Source organism: Camellia sinensis, chromosome 3 (genome assembly GCF_055761805.1).
Source record: "Camellia sinensis isolate YWXY chromosome 3, ASM5576180v1, whole genome shotgun sequence".
NCBI classification, from domain to species: domain Eukaryota; kingdom Viridiplantae; phylum Streptophyta; class Magnoliopsida; order Ericales; family Theaceae; genus Camellia; species Camellia sinensis.
The window spans coordinates 119,796,179-119,809,573 of NC_138963.1; the positions used below are offsets into that span (position 1 = coordinate 119,796,179).

General features: G+C 39.3%; 1 protein-coding gene across 2 annotated transcripts; it reads right to left on the reverse strand.

The window, feature by feature from the left end:
* Window positions 1–782: 782 nt before the first annotated feature.
* On the reverse strand, window positions 783–13,125 carry LOC114285392 (serine carboxypeptidase-like 18). 2 transcript variants are annotated; one of them, XM_082920601.1, is made up of 13 exons: window positions 12,951–13,125; window positions 12,711–12,856; window positions 11,334–11,410; window positions 11,095–11,217; window positions 10,891–10,993; window positions 10,495–10,532; window positions 10,216–10,317; window positions 3,130–3,210; window positions 2,883–3,038; window positions 2,694–2,765; window positions 2,489–2,607; window positions 1,783–1,837; window positions 783–1,017 (listed from the first exon to the last, which is right to left on the reverse strand). In XM_082920601.1, exons 1-13 carry the CDS (start codon window positions 13,094–13,096, stop codon window positions 934–936), a joined length of 1,302 nt encoding a protein of 433 aa, XP_082776727.1. In that variant the 5' UTR covers window positions 13,097–13,125; the 3' UTR covers window positions 783–933. The 2 variants fall into 2 exon arrangements, with proteins under 2 accessions (XP_082776727.1, XP_082776728.1); XM_082920602.1 differs by lacking the exon at window positions 3,130–3,210.
* Between the last annotated feature and the right edge of the window lie 270 nt (window positions 13,126–13,395).

Consider the following 13,395-nt stretch of genomic DNA (forward strand, 5'->3'; position numbering starts at 1 on the left):
AGAATAAAAATAAATAAACTACAAGAGAGTAGAATCTATTGAATGCACCAAAATGCCTTATTCTTCCCTTCTCTCTCTTCTCTTCTCTCTCCTCTCTCCTCCTATTCCTTGTGCAACTTTGGTCACTAACTACCACTTTCCTATCCCTTAGGCAATCCACCCCTTGAATTTGCTTATAGGGTTTCACAAAGATTTGTCCATGATGGCAGCCATGTTACGGTGGAATGGAAATGGTAAAAGTAGGAAAATACATTGGATGAAGTGGCAAATGGTATTTGATGTCAAAACAAAATGGTGGTTAAACAAGGTCAGAAACACTTCCTCTTCAGAAGGGTTTTTAAAGCTATTAAGGTAGGAGATGAGCGAAGCTTTTCTTTATTTCTCTTAATATTTATGTCCCATTTTATCTTCAATAAAGTACAATGTGGACTAACTTGAATGAAACCTAGATTGGGGGGAACTAGTAATATGAAATAATAGCCAATAATTATAAAACATAACACATGTATTTAGAAACATGCCAAATTAAAAATGAAAAAAAAAATTATGCGAAATCCTTATGAAATTAATGGAAATTACCATCTGTAAGAACCTTCAAGAACCATTTATTAACTGAAAAGTACTAACTCATTCAATGTATCAATTTGTAGACGTAAGTGTCACAACTTACTGATTTCAAATCCAAGTCTCATGTCCAACATGATAAATCCAAAATCCAAATCCATATCCGAATTCATGGATACACTTACTTTAAAAAAAAATATGAACTGAGACACATTCATTGTTGTTGTTTTGGTTTGTATCTCAAGCTCAAGAATACATGGCATTAACAGATAGTAGTTTTAACACTAGAAACGAAGAGGAGCCAAATTTCTAGTGATACTTACACACACTCTCATCCATAGATGGCAAGCAGAGGAAGTTATTTGTAAATTACAGAGGATAATAAGCAAACCACCTATCGATCATGGTGTAACATTCCTTTTGCTTGTATTCTGGAGCTACATGACCTGCCCCCTGTACAATATACATAAAATGTTAGATTTTATTTATTTATTTATTTTTAGATGAGCCTACATAGATCATATGTATAGTACTACCAACTAAAATTTGAGTGGTGTCAGTCAAGCCCGTCTCTAAAAGCCCATATTTTTTTCGTATTACATGCACTATAAAAATCAATTTAAAAGCCTACTTCAAATTCTATATATTTATGAATAGACAATTATAGAATTGGGACTTCATAAATGTGATTGAAGTCCTGACTCCAGACTCTAGCCTCTTCTTTCTCATCAGTGTGGAGACAAGAGTAAGAAAAGATTGGAGGCGTAAGACAACAACTGCTATAGGGTTCTCTACTACTTAAATTATCAATATTAATGGCATTAGGTTCGCGTTTACTATTATTATTGCTTTGTTCTTTTGGTCTGACATGAGATCTTTGTTGGGTTTTTGGTAATTGTTGACGTAAACCCTAGCATTATACAATGTTGTGTTCTGTAGCAGCGGCTGTTGTACTCTCTCTTTTGTTTTTCTGACGTAGTGAAACTGGTGTGAGCCGTGAGCGTAGACAATCTTGTTGAACTATTTGTGTCTTTTCTTGTTTGTGTGATTGATTTTTTTTCCTTCTTCTTGCTTTTGTTTTCTCATTTCGATTATTCCACAAGAAGCTTGGGATTTGGGGTTTCTATTGAAATCTAACATAAAATACATTTGAAGTCATTATTTTCAAGCTGTAGATAATGGAGAGAAGAAACAAAGGGAAAGGTTTTGGTAACTTGCCTTCACAGTTGCATACGTCAAAGCATAATTGTCTTTTGTAAACCTCCTCACATATCTACATGAAAAAAATAAGGTTAAGATTGTGAAACATTTCAATGTACAATATATATATATATATATATATATATGTCAAATTGTACATGTATGCCCACATGAAAGAGAAGAAGAAAGCGGTAGATATAAAAAATAAAAAGTAAAAAATGAGCAGATTGAGAAAACCCACCCTGCAACTTGAGCATCGACAAACCATGCTCGCCAAACGTTACTTAGAGTCAAATTTAGAGTATTAATCCATTGTTGTGTACCGATGTGTGGAACTGACATATCATGATCACCATTGCATAGAATTTGAAAAACCAAAAAAAAGTTCATTCAATGAGTACTAATGTAACAGTGCTTTTAAGGGATTATAGTTTCCCAAATCCTGTAGGTGTAATTCTTGATGTATTAGGACTCAATAAATTGTTAGCAAAAGAGATCAATTTAAATCAAGAGAAAGATAATTAAGATCAAATTTTACTTATACTGGCCACCTTTGGCTTTGTATTTGAAACCCTAAATATTATTTCTTGATAGGCAGTAACTCTATAAAACCTTCGAGATTTTGCAAATTAATGGAAATTAACCAAGAAGTTACACACACACACAACAAAAAAAAAAAAAAAAAAAGAGAGAGAGAGAGAGAGAGAAAGAAAAAAGATTTGACCTATATATGAAAGCTCGGAGGGAAGCTGCAGTTAGATTCTGATGATAAGCGATAGTACTTGTTACATCTTTTGTATAAGCTAAGCTGCCATTGCATCTCTGCCAAACTCCTACTGTCCCCTGTTCAATATTTAGTGTCATAAAAATTTTACTGATCAAAATTTTCTCCAGTATGTGAAATTTGATGTTTCATTAGTTCTACATACCGATCGAACATTGAGAGCTTCTTGGACAGTCTCGTTATTTGCCCATATCTCGGAGAGAACATAAAGGTAATCCTATAAAAGAAGAAGACTAGTTGGGCTTTTTATTATTTTATTTGACTAAATAAGAAATGAAATTGCATACCAAAAGAAAAATTAAACAAGAATTTTTGTGTTACAAGGTAGGTTTACCCGGCAAAAATATGCAGGACCAATAGGTTGTAAGCGGAGGGGATCTTTAGGGTGCTCTTTGAGAGATCTTTGACGCCATTTTCCCTCATGTGGTCTCGGGGGTGTGTCCTCACAATAAGGTTCCAAAACTTGTACCAAATTTATGTCTAGGATCAACTGTATATTAAAAATATAATCCTTGTTCTCAGTATCTTCAAACTAAAGACTGAGAAGAAAAATAAATAAATAAAATGATAGCCCTTGTAACCTCATCAATGGCTTCCATATTTAATTTACAATCTTCATTATCTATATTCACATAATCACCATTGCAACTTGCTTTTGCTGCCTTGAAAATTCAAAAAAGATTGCAGATCTTTTAGTGTACATATAATATACTATACACTTCAGTGCATGTGTAGGCTGTAAAGAGAGCTCACCTTTGTAGCTGTAAAGAGCTCATCCACTACCACCTTCAGCTTTGACAGACCCACTACCACCTTCAGCTTTGACAGACGCCTTTGTATTATTGTAATGTATATTTGTATGCTTTCAGTGCTCCAGTATTCCAATTGTCTCCTTCTCCTCTCTATAAAGAGAGAGAACTCATTCTCTTGTAACTACACACAAACATAACAACAGATAGTGATTATACAAATCTGTCTTTCCAGTCTCTCTCTTTTCTCTCTCCCTCCTTACCAATCTTTCATGGTATCAGAGCCCAGAAATACAATTCTGGCATCTCTCAATTTTGGTGCTTAGTCCCGTACACAGTGGAATACACCAAACAGCTCGGAATCTCCTTACGATTCCAACGGCACCAAGCCCATCACCAGAAAAGCTCTCACGCGCTCTCACGTGCCGCTCCATTGCTCGGCGCGTCTCTGCTTCCGTTGCCACGCTCACACGTGCTGCCACGCGCCTTCCATCCTGCCCTGTCGTGCGCCGCGCCTGCTACCGTGCACCCGCGTGCGCCGTTCGTCTACCGTGAGCCGCGCGTGCGCCGTTCCGCTATTGTGCACCCGCGTGCGCCATTCTGCTACCATACGCCGCCAACCCCCTCTGCTACCGTGCGGCGCACGCCCTCCCTGCTAACGTGCGCCGCTGACATCATTTTCCATCCTGCTGACATCATCTCTACACAGCCCACCTTTCCTAGCTATTTTCGACCTTCCGGACTCACTGGTACACTCTGTTTTACCTAATTTTGCTCCTACAGGTCTATCCCTATCTATTTAGCCCTACTCCACTATTATTATGGATCGTCCTGATGCCTCCCATCCCATTTCCGTTATTTTGGATGGTTCCAACTATGTTCTATGGGCCCAAGCCATGTCTTCCTTCTTCAAAGGAAAGAAGCTCTGGCGAATTATCACCGGGGACATGACCCAACCGGTCAAAGACACTGCTGAAACCACTGTTTCTCCTGCTACTCCCACATATGAAGATCGCCTTGAGGAATGGGACAGTAAGAATTACCAAATCATTACCTGGTTTCGAAATACTTCTGTTACCTCTATCAATCTTCAGTTTGGTCGCTTTCAGCTTGACTCTGTCACTACTCCTGCAAAAGACATCTGGGATTTTTTGAAAGAACGATACCAGACTACTGGTCTTGCTCATCAATATCAACTTTAGAGCCAACTTCATCGGATGCGCCAAGAATCTAGTCAGTCCATCAATGACTTCCTCTCTCAAATGTACTCCGTTTGGGACCAGCTTGCTCTTTCCGAACCGACTTGGCCTCACCGAGAAGATGCTGTTTTATTTACTGCTTATCGTAATCAGCAAAGGTTGGTGCACTTTCTTATGGCTCTCACTTCATCTTTTGAGCCCGTACGTGCCTCTCTTCTTTATCGCCATCCCTTGCCCACTCTGGAACAAGCTATTTCTGAGTTGCTATCAGAAGAGACTCGTCTTGGTACTCTCCAAACTCATCATGTGGACTCTGTTCTTGCCACTCCCCCGTACCGGCCATCATTCACCCAGCGGACCACTGCCTGCCTCTACTGTCAGAATCGGGGCCTTCCTTCCACACATCTCCTGGTCAATTGCCCGGTCAGAACCTGCCGATATTGCAACAAACTTAGTCCTGGTCATCTGCAACAGGATTGCTTTTGCCATCCATCCCGCTCATCCTCCAACAGCCACTCTTCTCGCGGTGGTTCTTCTCGGGGGAGCTTTCATCGTTCCAGGAAACAACCTCATTCTGGCAATCCGTCTCCTCACACCGCCACTGCTGCTGTTGCTGCTAAGGGTTTTTCTGAGTCTCCGGCTCCGTCTGCCCCTCTCTTTTCTCCAACGGATGTTGAGGCCATGTTCAAACACCTTCTCTCCCCTTCTGGTACACCTCCTCCTACTGCTTTGTCTGTAATTCCAGGTAACTCTTCTTGGTATTTTGATTCTGCCTGTTGTAATCATATGACCTCCAGTTCCACTATATTTTCTTCCATCTCTTCATCTCCTCATATTCCCTCCATTCAAACTGCTGATGGTTCTCTCATGCCTGTCCGTCATCTTGGTACTGTTTCCACATCTTCCTTAACTTTACCTCAAGTTTATCATATCCCTGCTCTTACTTTAAATCTTATATCTATTGGTCAATTATGTGAACTTGGTCTAACTGTCACTTTTCTGCTACTCATTGTTTGGTGCAGGACCCTCAGACGAGGCAGACTATTGGGATCGGCCGTAAGCACGGACGTCTCTATGAGCTCATTCACCTTCATGTTCCTGCCTCTCCTCAGATCGCTGCTCCTGCATCTGCTTCCTCATTATCTCCTTTTCATCTTTGGCATTGTCGCTTAGGACATATTTCTATTACTCGCTTAAAGTCTTTGGTTTCTAGTGGACAATTGGGTCATGTAATTCCAGATACTTTCAATTGTATACCCTGTCAACTTGCCAAACAACCTGCTTTATCATTCAATAAAAGTACTTCTGTTTCCTGTGCACCTTTTGATCTTATACATTCGGATATTTGGGGCCCTTCCCCTACCACTACTATGGGGGGATCTCGTTATTTTGTTGTTTTCATTGATGATTTTTCACGGTTTACTTGGATTTTTCTCATGAAAACTCGGTCTGACCTCAAAACCCTTTATTATCGATTTGCCCAAATGATCCACACCCAATTTTCTAAAACCATCAAACTTTTTCGCTCCGATAATGCTATGGAATATCGGGATTCAGATTTCCTTTCTTTTTTTCAGAGTCATGGTACATTGCCTCATCGTTCCTGTGCTGGCACGTCCCAGCAAAATGGTCGTGCTGAACGGAAACATAGGCATATTCTTGACACTACTCGCGCTCTCCTTCTCTCTTCTTCCTGCCCTGAAAACTTTTGGGGGGAAGCTGCCCTCACTGCTGTCTACACTATCAATTGTGCTCCTTCCCCTGTCATCCATAATCAAACTCCCTTTGAACGTCTGCATGGCACTCCCCCTCCATATGCTAATCTTCGGGTTTTTGGTTCTGCCTGCTTTGTTCTCCTCCAATCTCATGAACGCACCAAGCTTGAACCGCGTTCTCGTCTTTGTTGCTTTCTTGGGTATGGAATTGAACATAAAGGTTTTCGCTGTTGGGACCCTCTCTCTAAACGTCTTCGTATCTCCCGCCATGTCGTTTTTTGGGAGCACCAAATGTTTTCCCCTCTTTCCTCCTTTCACTTACCTGCACTTTCCACTAATGTACTGTTTACTAATCCTTCCATCGATCTCTTCTCTGATGATTTTGATACAGGTCCCTCCTTCATTGAGACGCCCTCGCTCACTCCTGCTCCCGACCAGACTGCTTTCCCTGAAGGTCCACCTCTCCCTGCACCACCTTCTTCTCCACCAGTTCTTCCTCCCACCGATCCTTCTACGGGTCGACCACACCGGGTAACTCAACCTCCTATCCACCTTCGTGATTATATTGTTGGGTCTGCTGCCTTTTCTACTTATGAACCTACCTCCTATCGTGAGGCTTGTACTAATCCTCTTTGGCAGCAAGCTATGACTGATGAACTTCAGGCTTTGGACAAAACTCATACTTGGGATCTTGTTGACCTTCCTCCTGGCAAAACTGCGTTTGGCTGCAAATGGGTTTACAAAATCAAGACTCATTCTGATGGCTCTATTGAACGCTACAAAGCTCGTCTTGTTGCCAAGGGTTTCAACCAGGAATATGGGATTGATTATGAGGAAACCTTCTCCCCTGTTGCTCGGCTTACCTCTGTTCGCAGTTTACTGGCTGTTGCTGCTGCTCGCCACTGGGAGCTTTTTCAAATGAATGTCAAAAATGCCTTCCTGAATGGTACTCTTCTTGAGGAGGTCTACATGCAACCTCCACCTGGGTCTACTTTTCCCCCTCATAAGGTTTGCAAACTACAGCGCGCCCTCTATGGCCTCAAGCAAGCACCCCGCGCCTGGTTTGCTAAGTTCAGTTCTACCATTCATGACTTCGGGCTCACCTCTAGCTCCTATGACTCTGCTCTTTTCATACGGACTACTCCTCATGGTACCACTCTTCTCCTTCTGTATGTGGATGATATGATTATCACTGGTAATGATGCAGCTGGTATTCTCCACCTCAAACATTTTCTCCACCGTCAGTTTGAGATGAAGGACCTTGGTACTCTCAACTACTTTTTAGGCCTTGAAGTCTCTCATGATTCTACTGGCTCTTATTTATCTCAGGCCAAATATGCATCCGATCTTCTGGCTCGTGCTGGTCTTACTGATTGCAAAACTACATCTACTCCAGTTGATCTTTAGATTCGTCTCACTCCTCTCGATGGGGCACTCCTCCCTGATGCTACTCTTTATCGTCAGCTCGTCGGTAGTCTTGTCTATCTCACAATGACTCGTCCTGACATTGCCTATGCTGTTCACATTGTTAGTCAGTACATGTCGGCTCCTCGTACTCCCCACTATACGGCTCTACTCCACATCATTCGATACATCAAAGGCACCCTGTTCCATGGCCTTCACTACTCTGCTTCCTCATCTCTTGAACTGCGTGCCTTCTCTGATGCTGATTGGGCTGGGGATCCTACGGATCGACGCTCCACCACGGGATTTTGTTTCTTCTTAGGGGATTCTCTTCTTACTTGGCGTAGCAAAAAGCAATCCCTCACTGCCCGTTCTAGCACCGAAGCTGAATACCGAGCCCCCGCTGATACTACTCAGGAACTTCTCTGGCTTCGCTGGCTCCTCACTGATATGGGTATTTCCTCTTCTGGCGCTACCCCTCTTTATTGTGACAATCAGAGTGCCATTCAGATTGCTCACAATGATGTGTTTTATGATCGCATCAAGCATATTGAGATTGATTGTCATTTCATTCGACAGCATGTTACACGTGGTACTGTTCATCTTCTCCCCATTGCTTCTGCCGATCAACCTGCTGATATTTTCACCAAGGCTCATCCTCCTGGGCGCTTCCGTGCTCTTGTTTTCAAACTCAACTTGGTCGATGCCTACCCTCCTTGAGTTTGCGGGGGGCAGTTAACATATAATATACTATACACTTCAGTGCATGTGTAGGCTGTAAAGAGAGCTCACCTTTGTAGCTGTAAAGAGCTCATCCACTACCACCTTCAGCTTTGACAGACCCACTACCACCTTCAGCTTTGACAGACGCCTTTGTATTATTGTAATGTATATTTGTATGCTTTCGGTGCTCCAGTATTCCAATTGTCTCCTGCTCCTCTCTATAAAGAGAGAGAACTCATTCTCTTGTAACTACACACAAACATAATAACAGATAGTGATTATACAAATCTGTCTTTCCAGTCTCTCTCTTTTCTCTCTCCCTCCTTACCAATCTTTCATTTAGAATGATACCATTCAATTGAAAGATATGAGCTTTTTAATGTAATATTTGATCATATGGTTCTTGATGGCTTGAAAACCAGGGACAATTAGTTAAGCGAAATGCACAAAGGCAAATAGAGAAAATGATAAGTTTCATGATTGTATGAAGTCTAAAACTATAGAACAAAACTGAAAACAAAAATTAAAAGATCCATTAACAGAAGTGTCCAAAGGTTTTCTTGAAAATGGATGTGGGAAAAAAATAAAAAACATTACCAAAATGCTTGGAAGAAATTTCCTTAGACCCTTTACCAAAATGCTCATTGTTGCTAAAAGGCCTTTTTGAAACAAGACCTCTAAAGATTTAGCATGTGAAAATGCACAAATCTATTAAATTAACCAAACATACCTAATATTTTTCAGCTTCTTGTGTCTACGAATCTATGTATTATGGTTCCATGAAGACTTGAGGAAGAACTTTGAAATCTAAAAACCCCGGAGCTATTGGTTTGTGATTATGATTCATTTTTAAACAATGAATAGTAATCCTAATCAAACAATCAACAAGAAATCAGCATAACGATTTAATGTGGAAAAAGCCACAATTGGACTCCTCCAATTGTGATAAAAAAAAATCACGGGCTAAAGCCACAAAACAATCCACTAAGAAAACAAAAAGAATTACACACGAGAACTCTCAATTACTTAGTGAATCCACGCTCGAATTGAACCGATCTCAATGTGTCTCTTCCGCAACCGTCTTCACCATGGAATTGCTTTACTCAATATTGAATCCATAACGTCGATGTCAAATCCACGATAATGAACCACTCCGGAATCTACCAAAGCTTCAGGCCCAAGTTTCCCAGAATCCACCGAAAAACACTTCTCTCTCTTTTAGTGAATGAAATAACAAAATAACCCTTGATGTTTGTCAATATATAGTTCATTGATCAAACGATCACCTTCTATACATCAAGAAAACTAACATAAAACACCTTCCAATATAGAACACTCTGTATTTTACTCCTCTTTGAGAATCTGGACGAGTTAAACCCTAAAACTAGCAAACAACGCACTTTATACTAAACAAAGTCATGAAGACCGCTTGAGCCACCACTTTACCGCTCGAGCGGTGTGAGGCAGTGCAAACATATAGGCCAACCACTTGAGCGCAACATCTATCGCTCGAGTGATAAAACGTGTCTCCTAGAAGTTCAAAATGCAGGCAGAGATACTGAATAAACCACTTTACCGCTCAAGCGCACAAATGACTACTTGAGCGTGCAATCCCTCGACCTTGCTTAGCCCCTGGACCCGTCAGGGGCATGGTCAGTGAAGTGGAAAATAAGGAATGCTCAAGATACGAAATATTAGTACAAACTCCTCTACATAAGCATAATTCGGGGTGGATTCGCATCTAAACACTCATGGCCTCACTAAAACAAAAGAGCAAATAAAATTACAACTAAAAGAAATTTTGTCAAACGAAATTGCTAATTACAAAAACCTAACAAACTTATGAGGAAAGAAAACAAGATGAAACGTGAACTCACCCGATACAGGTCCTCAGAAATAAGTGTTAGCCTGTAAGCAAATGGAATTCTTGAATCATCATCGACATATGAATCTGTCACTGGATTTCCAAGAATATATCCCTGACAGCATTTTTAAGAACATCACAGCGGACTATAATTTAGGAACCTTGAAAATATAATGATTTTTTTGACATAGGAAGGAACATTCCCAATTCCAAATGTTGAGCATAAGACAATGTTCAGTTTGAAGTTGGCTAAATTGAAAGAAAATTCAAGTTCAAGGTTAGGTTCATTTACTTTAAGGTTCATATATGGCTGCCTTCCCAATTCATTACCTGCAAAACCATAAAGAATAAAAACCAATATTAAGAACTGATGTTCCAATGGTTTTTTGGGGTCCCCACTAGTAGCAGCGGTGTTGCGCCTCAAAATGGTGTGATTTTGGTCTCAAAGCCTCGAAACTAAATTGTTTTGCGGGGCAACATCCCTTGTTACTCAATAGAGACCCAATACTATAGGAAAAATGGTTTTAGTTAAATAACTAAAGCCATTCACATAATAGTTTACAGACAAGTAATAAGATGGTGTGATCCCACATGTAGGACCTGCTTGTAGGCCCTAACTTCTTATATATTGTCCGTGAATCATTTTGTGATTGGGATGTGCAAATAAGATAGTTGAGAAGATGCCTACCATCGATGATCTCTTGAACGACCATTGGTAATATTATGCCTGAATAAGAATCACCACCAATGTATAGATTATTTTCCAAAAATTCAGGATGGCTTTTCAACCACTGCACACAGCACAGTTAGAAACCAATAAAATCAATCAGCCATTACTCAAGTTTAGAATGGGTGATATATATAATATTTTGGTAAACAAAACAAAACACACCTTTCTTAAAAATTCATATATCTGTTTTGCTGATTTATAGTCATCCACATAGTAACCTTCTTGGGATTCTGAGTAAGAGAATCCGGTCCCAACAGGTGCATCTACATATAGTATATTGGCGCGCTGTGAAAAATCGTCACTGCTTTTTAGTCACAACTAGAGAAATTTCTAAACGGGTTAATTATAAGTAATAAATTAACAAAATGCACAATTTGCATAAAGATTAGAACAAATTCCACCTGAGTCCATGTATATTCGTTCAAACGCAACGTTGGTAAGCCACCTTTGTAGCCCTCAAATTCAAAATATACTGGACCTATATGCAATCATTTAAAAATAATAATAAATAAAAAAGCAAAAGCAAAATGTAGGTCATATTTTTTGCTGCTATATAGTAAAATTATTTATTAGTTCATTGGGGGTTCAAGAACATTACTATATACTCACTCAACTGTAACATGGTTTCGAGTTTTGAACATTGATTTTCTTTCACTAACTACTGTTATTGCAGCTACTGATGTCAAATTTACAGATATTAAAGAACTGCAATTTCAACCATTGGTCTGGTGTTGTACTCTTTCTTTTGTCTTTTTCTTTTTCCACATTTTTTTCGAAAACAGAAAGAAAAAAATAAAAGAAAATTGGAACTTGTGTTGATACCTCTTTCCTACATCTAACAACCTAGAATACAGAACTACACAAATAATTGTTTTCTGTTTTCCTTATTATGATAATTTGAGCTTGATTAGATTCCTTTTTTTTTTGTTTTTGTTTTGGGCCAACTCCGCCGGGGTTGTTAACAACTCCGCCGGTCCCAAGGCCGGGTTAAGGAGGAGGGTTGTGTGTTAGGTATCCGATAGCCAATACATAAAAAAGCCGCTCAGATCCCTTATGACAATGAATCCTATAGCCGACCCCATTTGATGGGACTTTAGGCTTGGTTTGGTCTTTTTTTTTGGGCTAAAGGAATGAATGCATGAGATAAATTGATGTACCTGAAAGCTGTTTTTTTCTTATCTTTATCTATTTATTTAAGTTTGGTCTCTGGTTTCCTTTGTAGAGTGATGTTTCAGTTTCAAAGCAATGTGTGCATGTCATGTCATTTGTAATTATAAAAAAAAATAAGGAAAGGACCATGTTTATGTATCGTTGCATCACACAATATAATTTTTTCAAAGTTAAAAAAATTATATTACATGACTGAGAGATACATTAGGGAGGGACAAGGATTTTCAAGACAAAGAACCCCAACACATTACTAATTGACAATGATCTGAAAATCAATACTAATTGATGATAGATCTTCCAAGTCATTTGGCAGTTTTCAAAGGAAGGAAAAAGATACTACTTTAACGTTGATAACATGTTATCATCGTGGTATAGCTATACAGGATTCATGAATTCTACTAATTAAATGTAATGTAACTATCATTCAACACAATTCAATAACTACCCTATCATCAGCACGATGTGGTTCACTATAGTATGCCCATATAGTAATTTATTATTAGGCGATGATTTTACGTGTTAATAATTACATTGTATCACTGTTACATTAAAATTTTCTCTAATAATATACGTATTGGTTAGGTAAGTAAAAATGGTAAGAAACGAACCACTTTCGTAGAAGAAAGCAGAGAGGCAAGAACAGCCAGGGCCGCCGGTAAGCCAAAGCATTAGAGGATCTTGAGCAGGGTTCCTCTGAGACTCCACAAAATAGTAAAACAGCTGCACATCATCCATGTCACCCACACCCACATATCTGCATTGCATAATACAATTCAGTAAATCTTTCAATTTCATTCTCAGCAACCAAACAGGGAGAAAGAATTGAAGGAAACAACAAACTCACTGACCCGGTCTCAAGTGAGAAGGGAAGAGTGCCATTAAAACCCGGTAAAGATGTGACGATGGCGCTGGAGGCTGCAATGTGAGAGAGCAACAACAGAAGAAGAATGCGAAAACAGAGTGGTATGTTGATTGTTTGCTTTGATGTTTCCATATCATATCAAGTTTGATAATTTGGGGGGTCACAAATATAAAACATTTGGTCATTCATTTGGTAAAAAATTTGAAACATATAGCATTTCCATTGTGTTATGAAAAATTCTATAATACACTCCATTTTAAAACATGTATTACGTTTCAATTATGATATTTGTATTTAGTTATGATTTCTTATAATTTTTAAGACCAAGGAGGTCTTTGGTTATTATATGTCTCAAGTTGTGTTTGATTATGACTCTTAGTTATGACTTGGTTATGATCTATTGTAGTTATTATTTTGGTCATAACATTTTT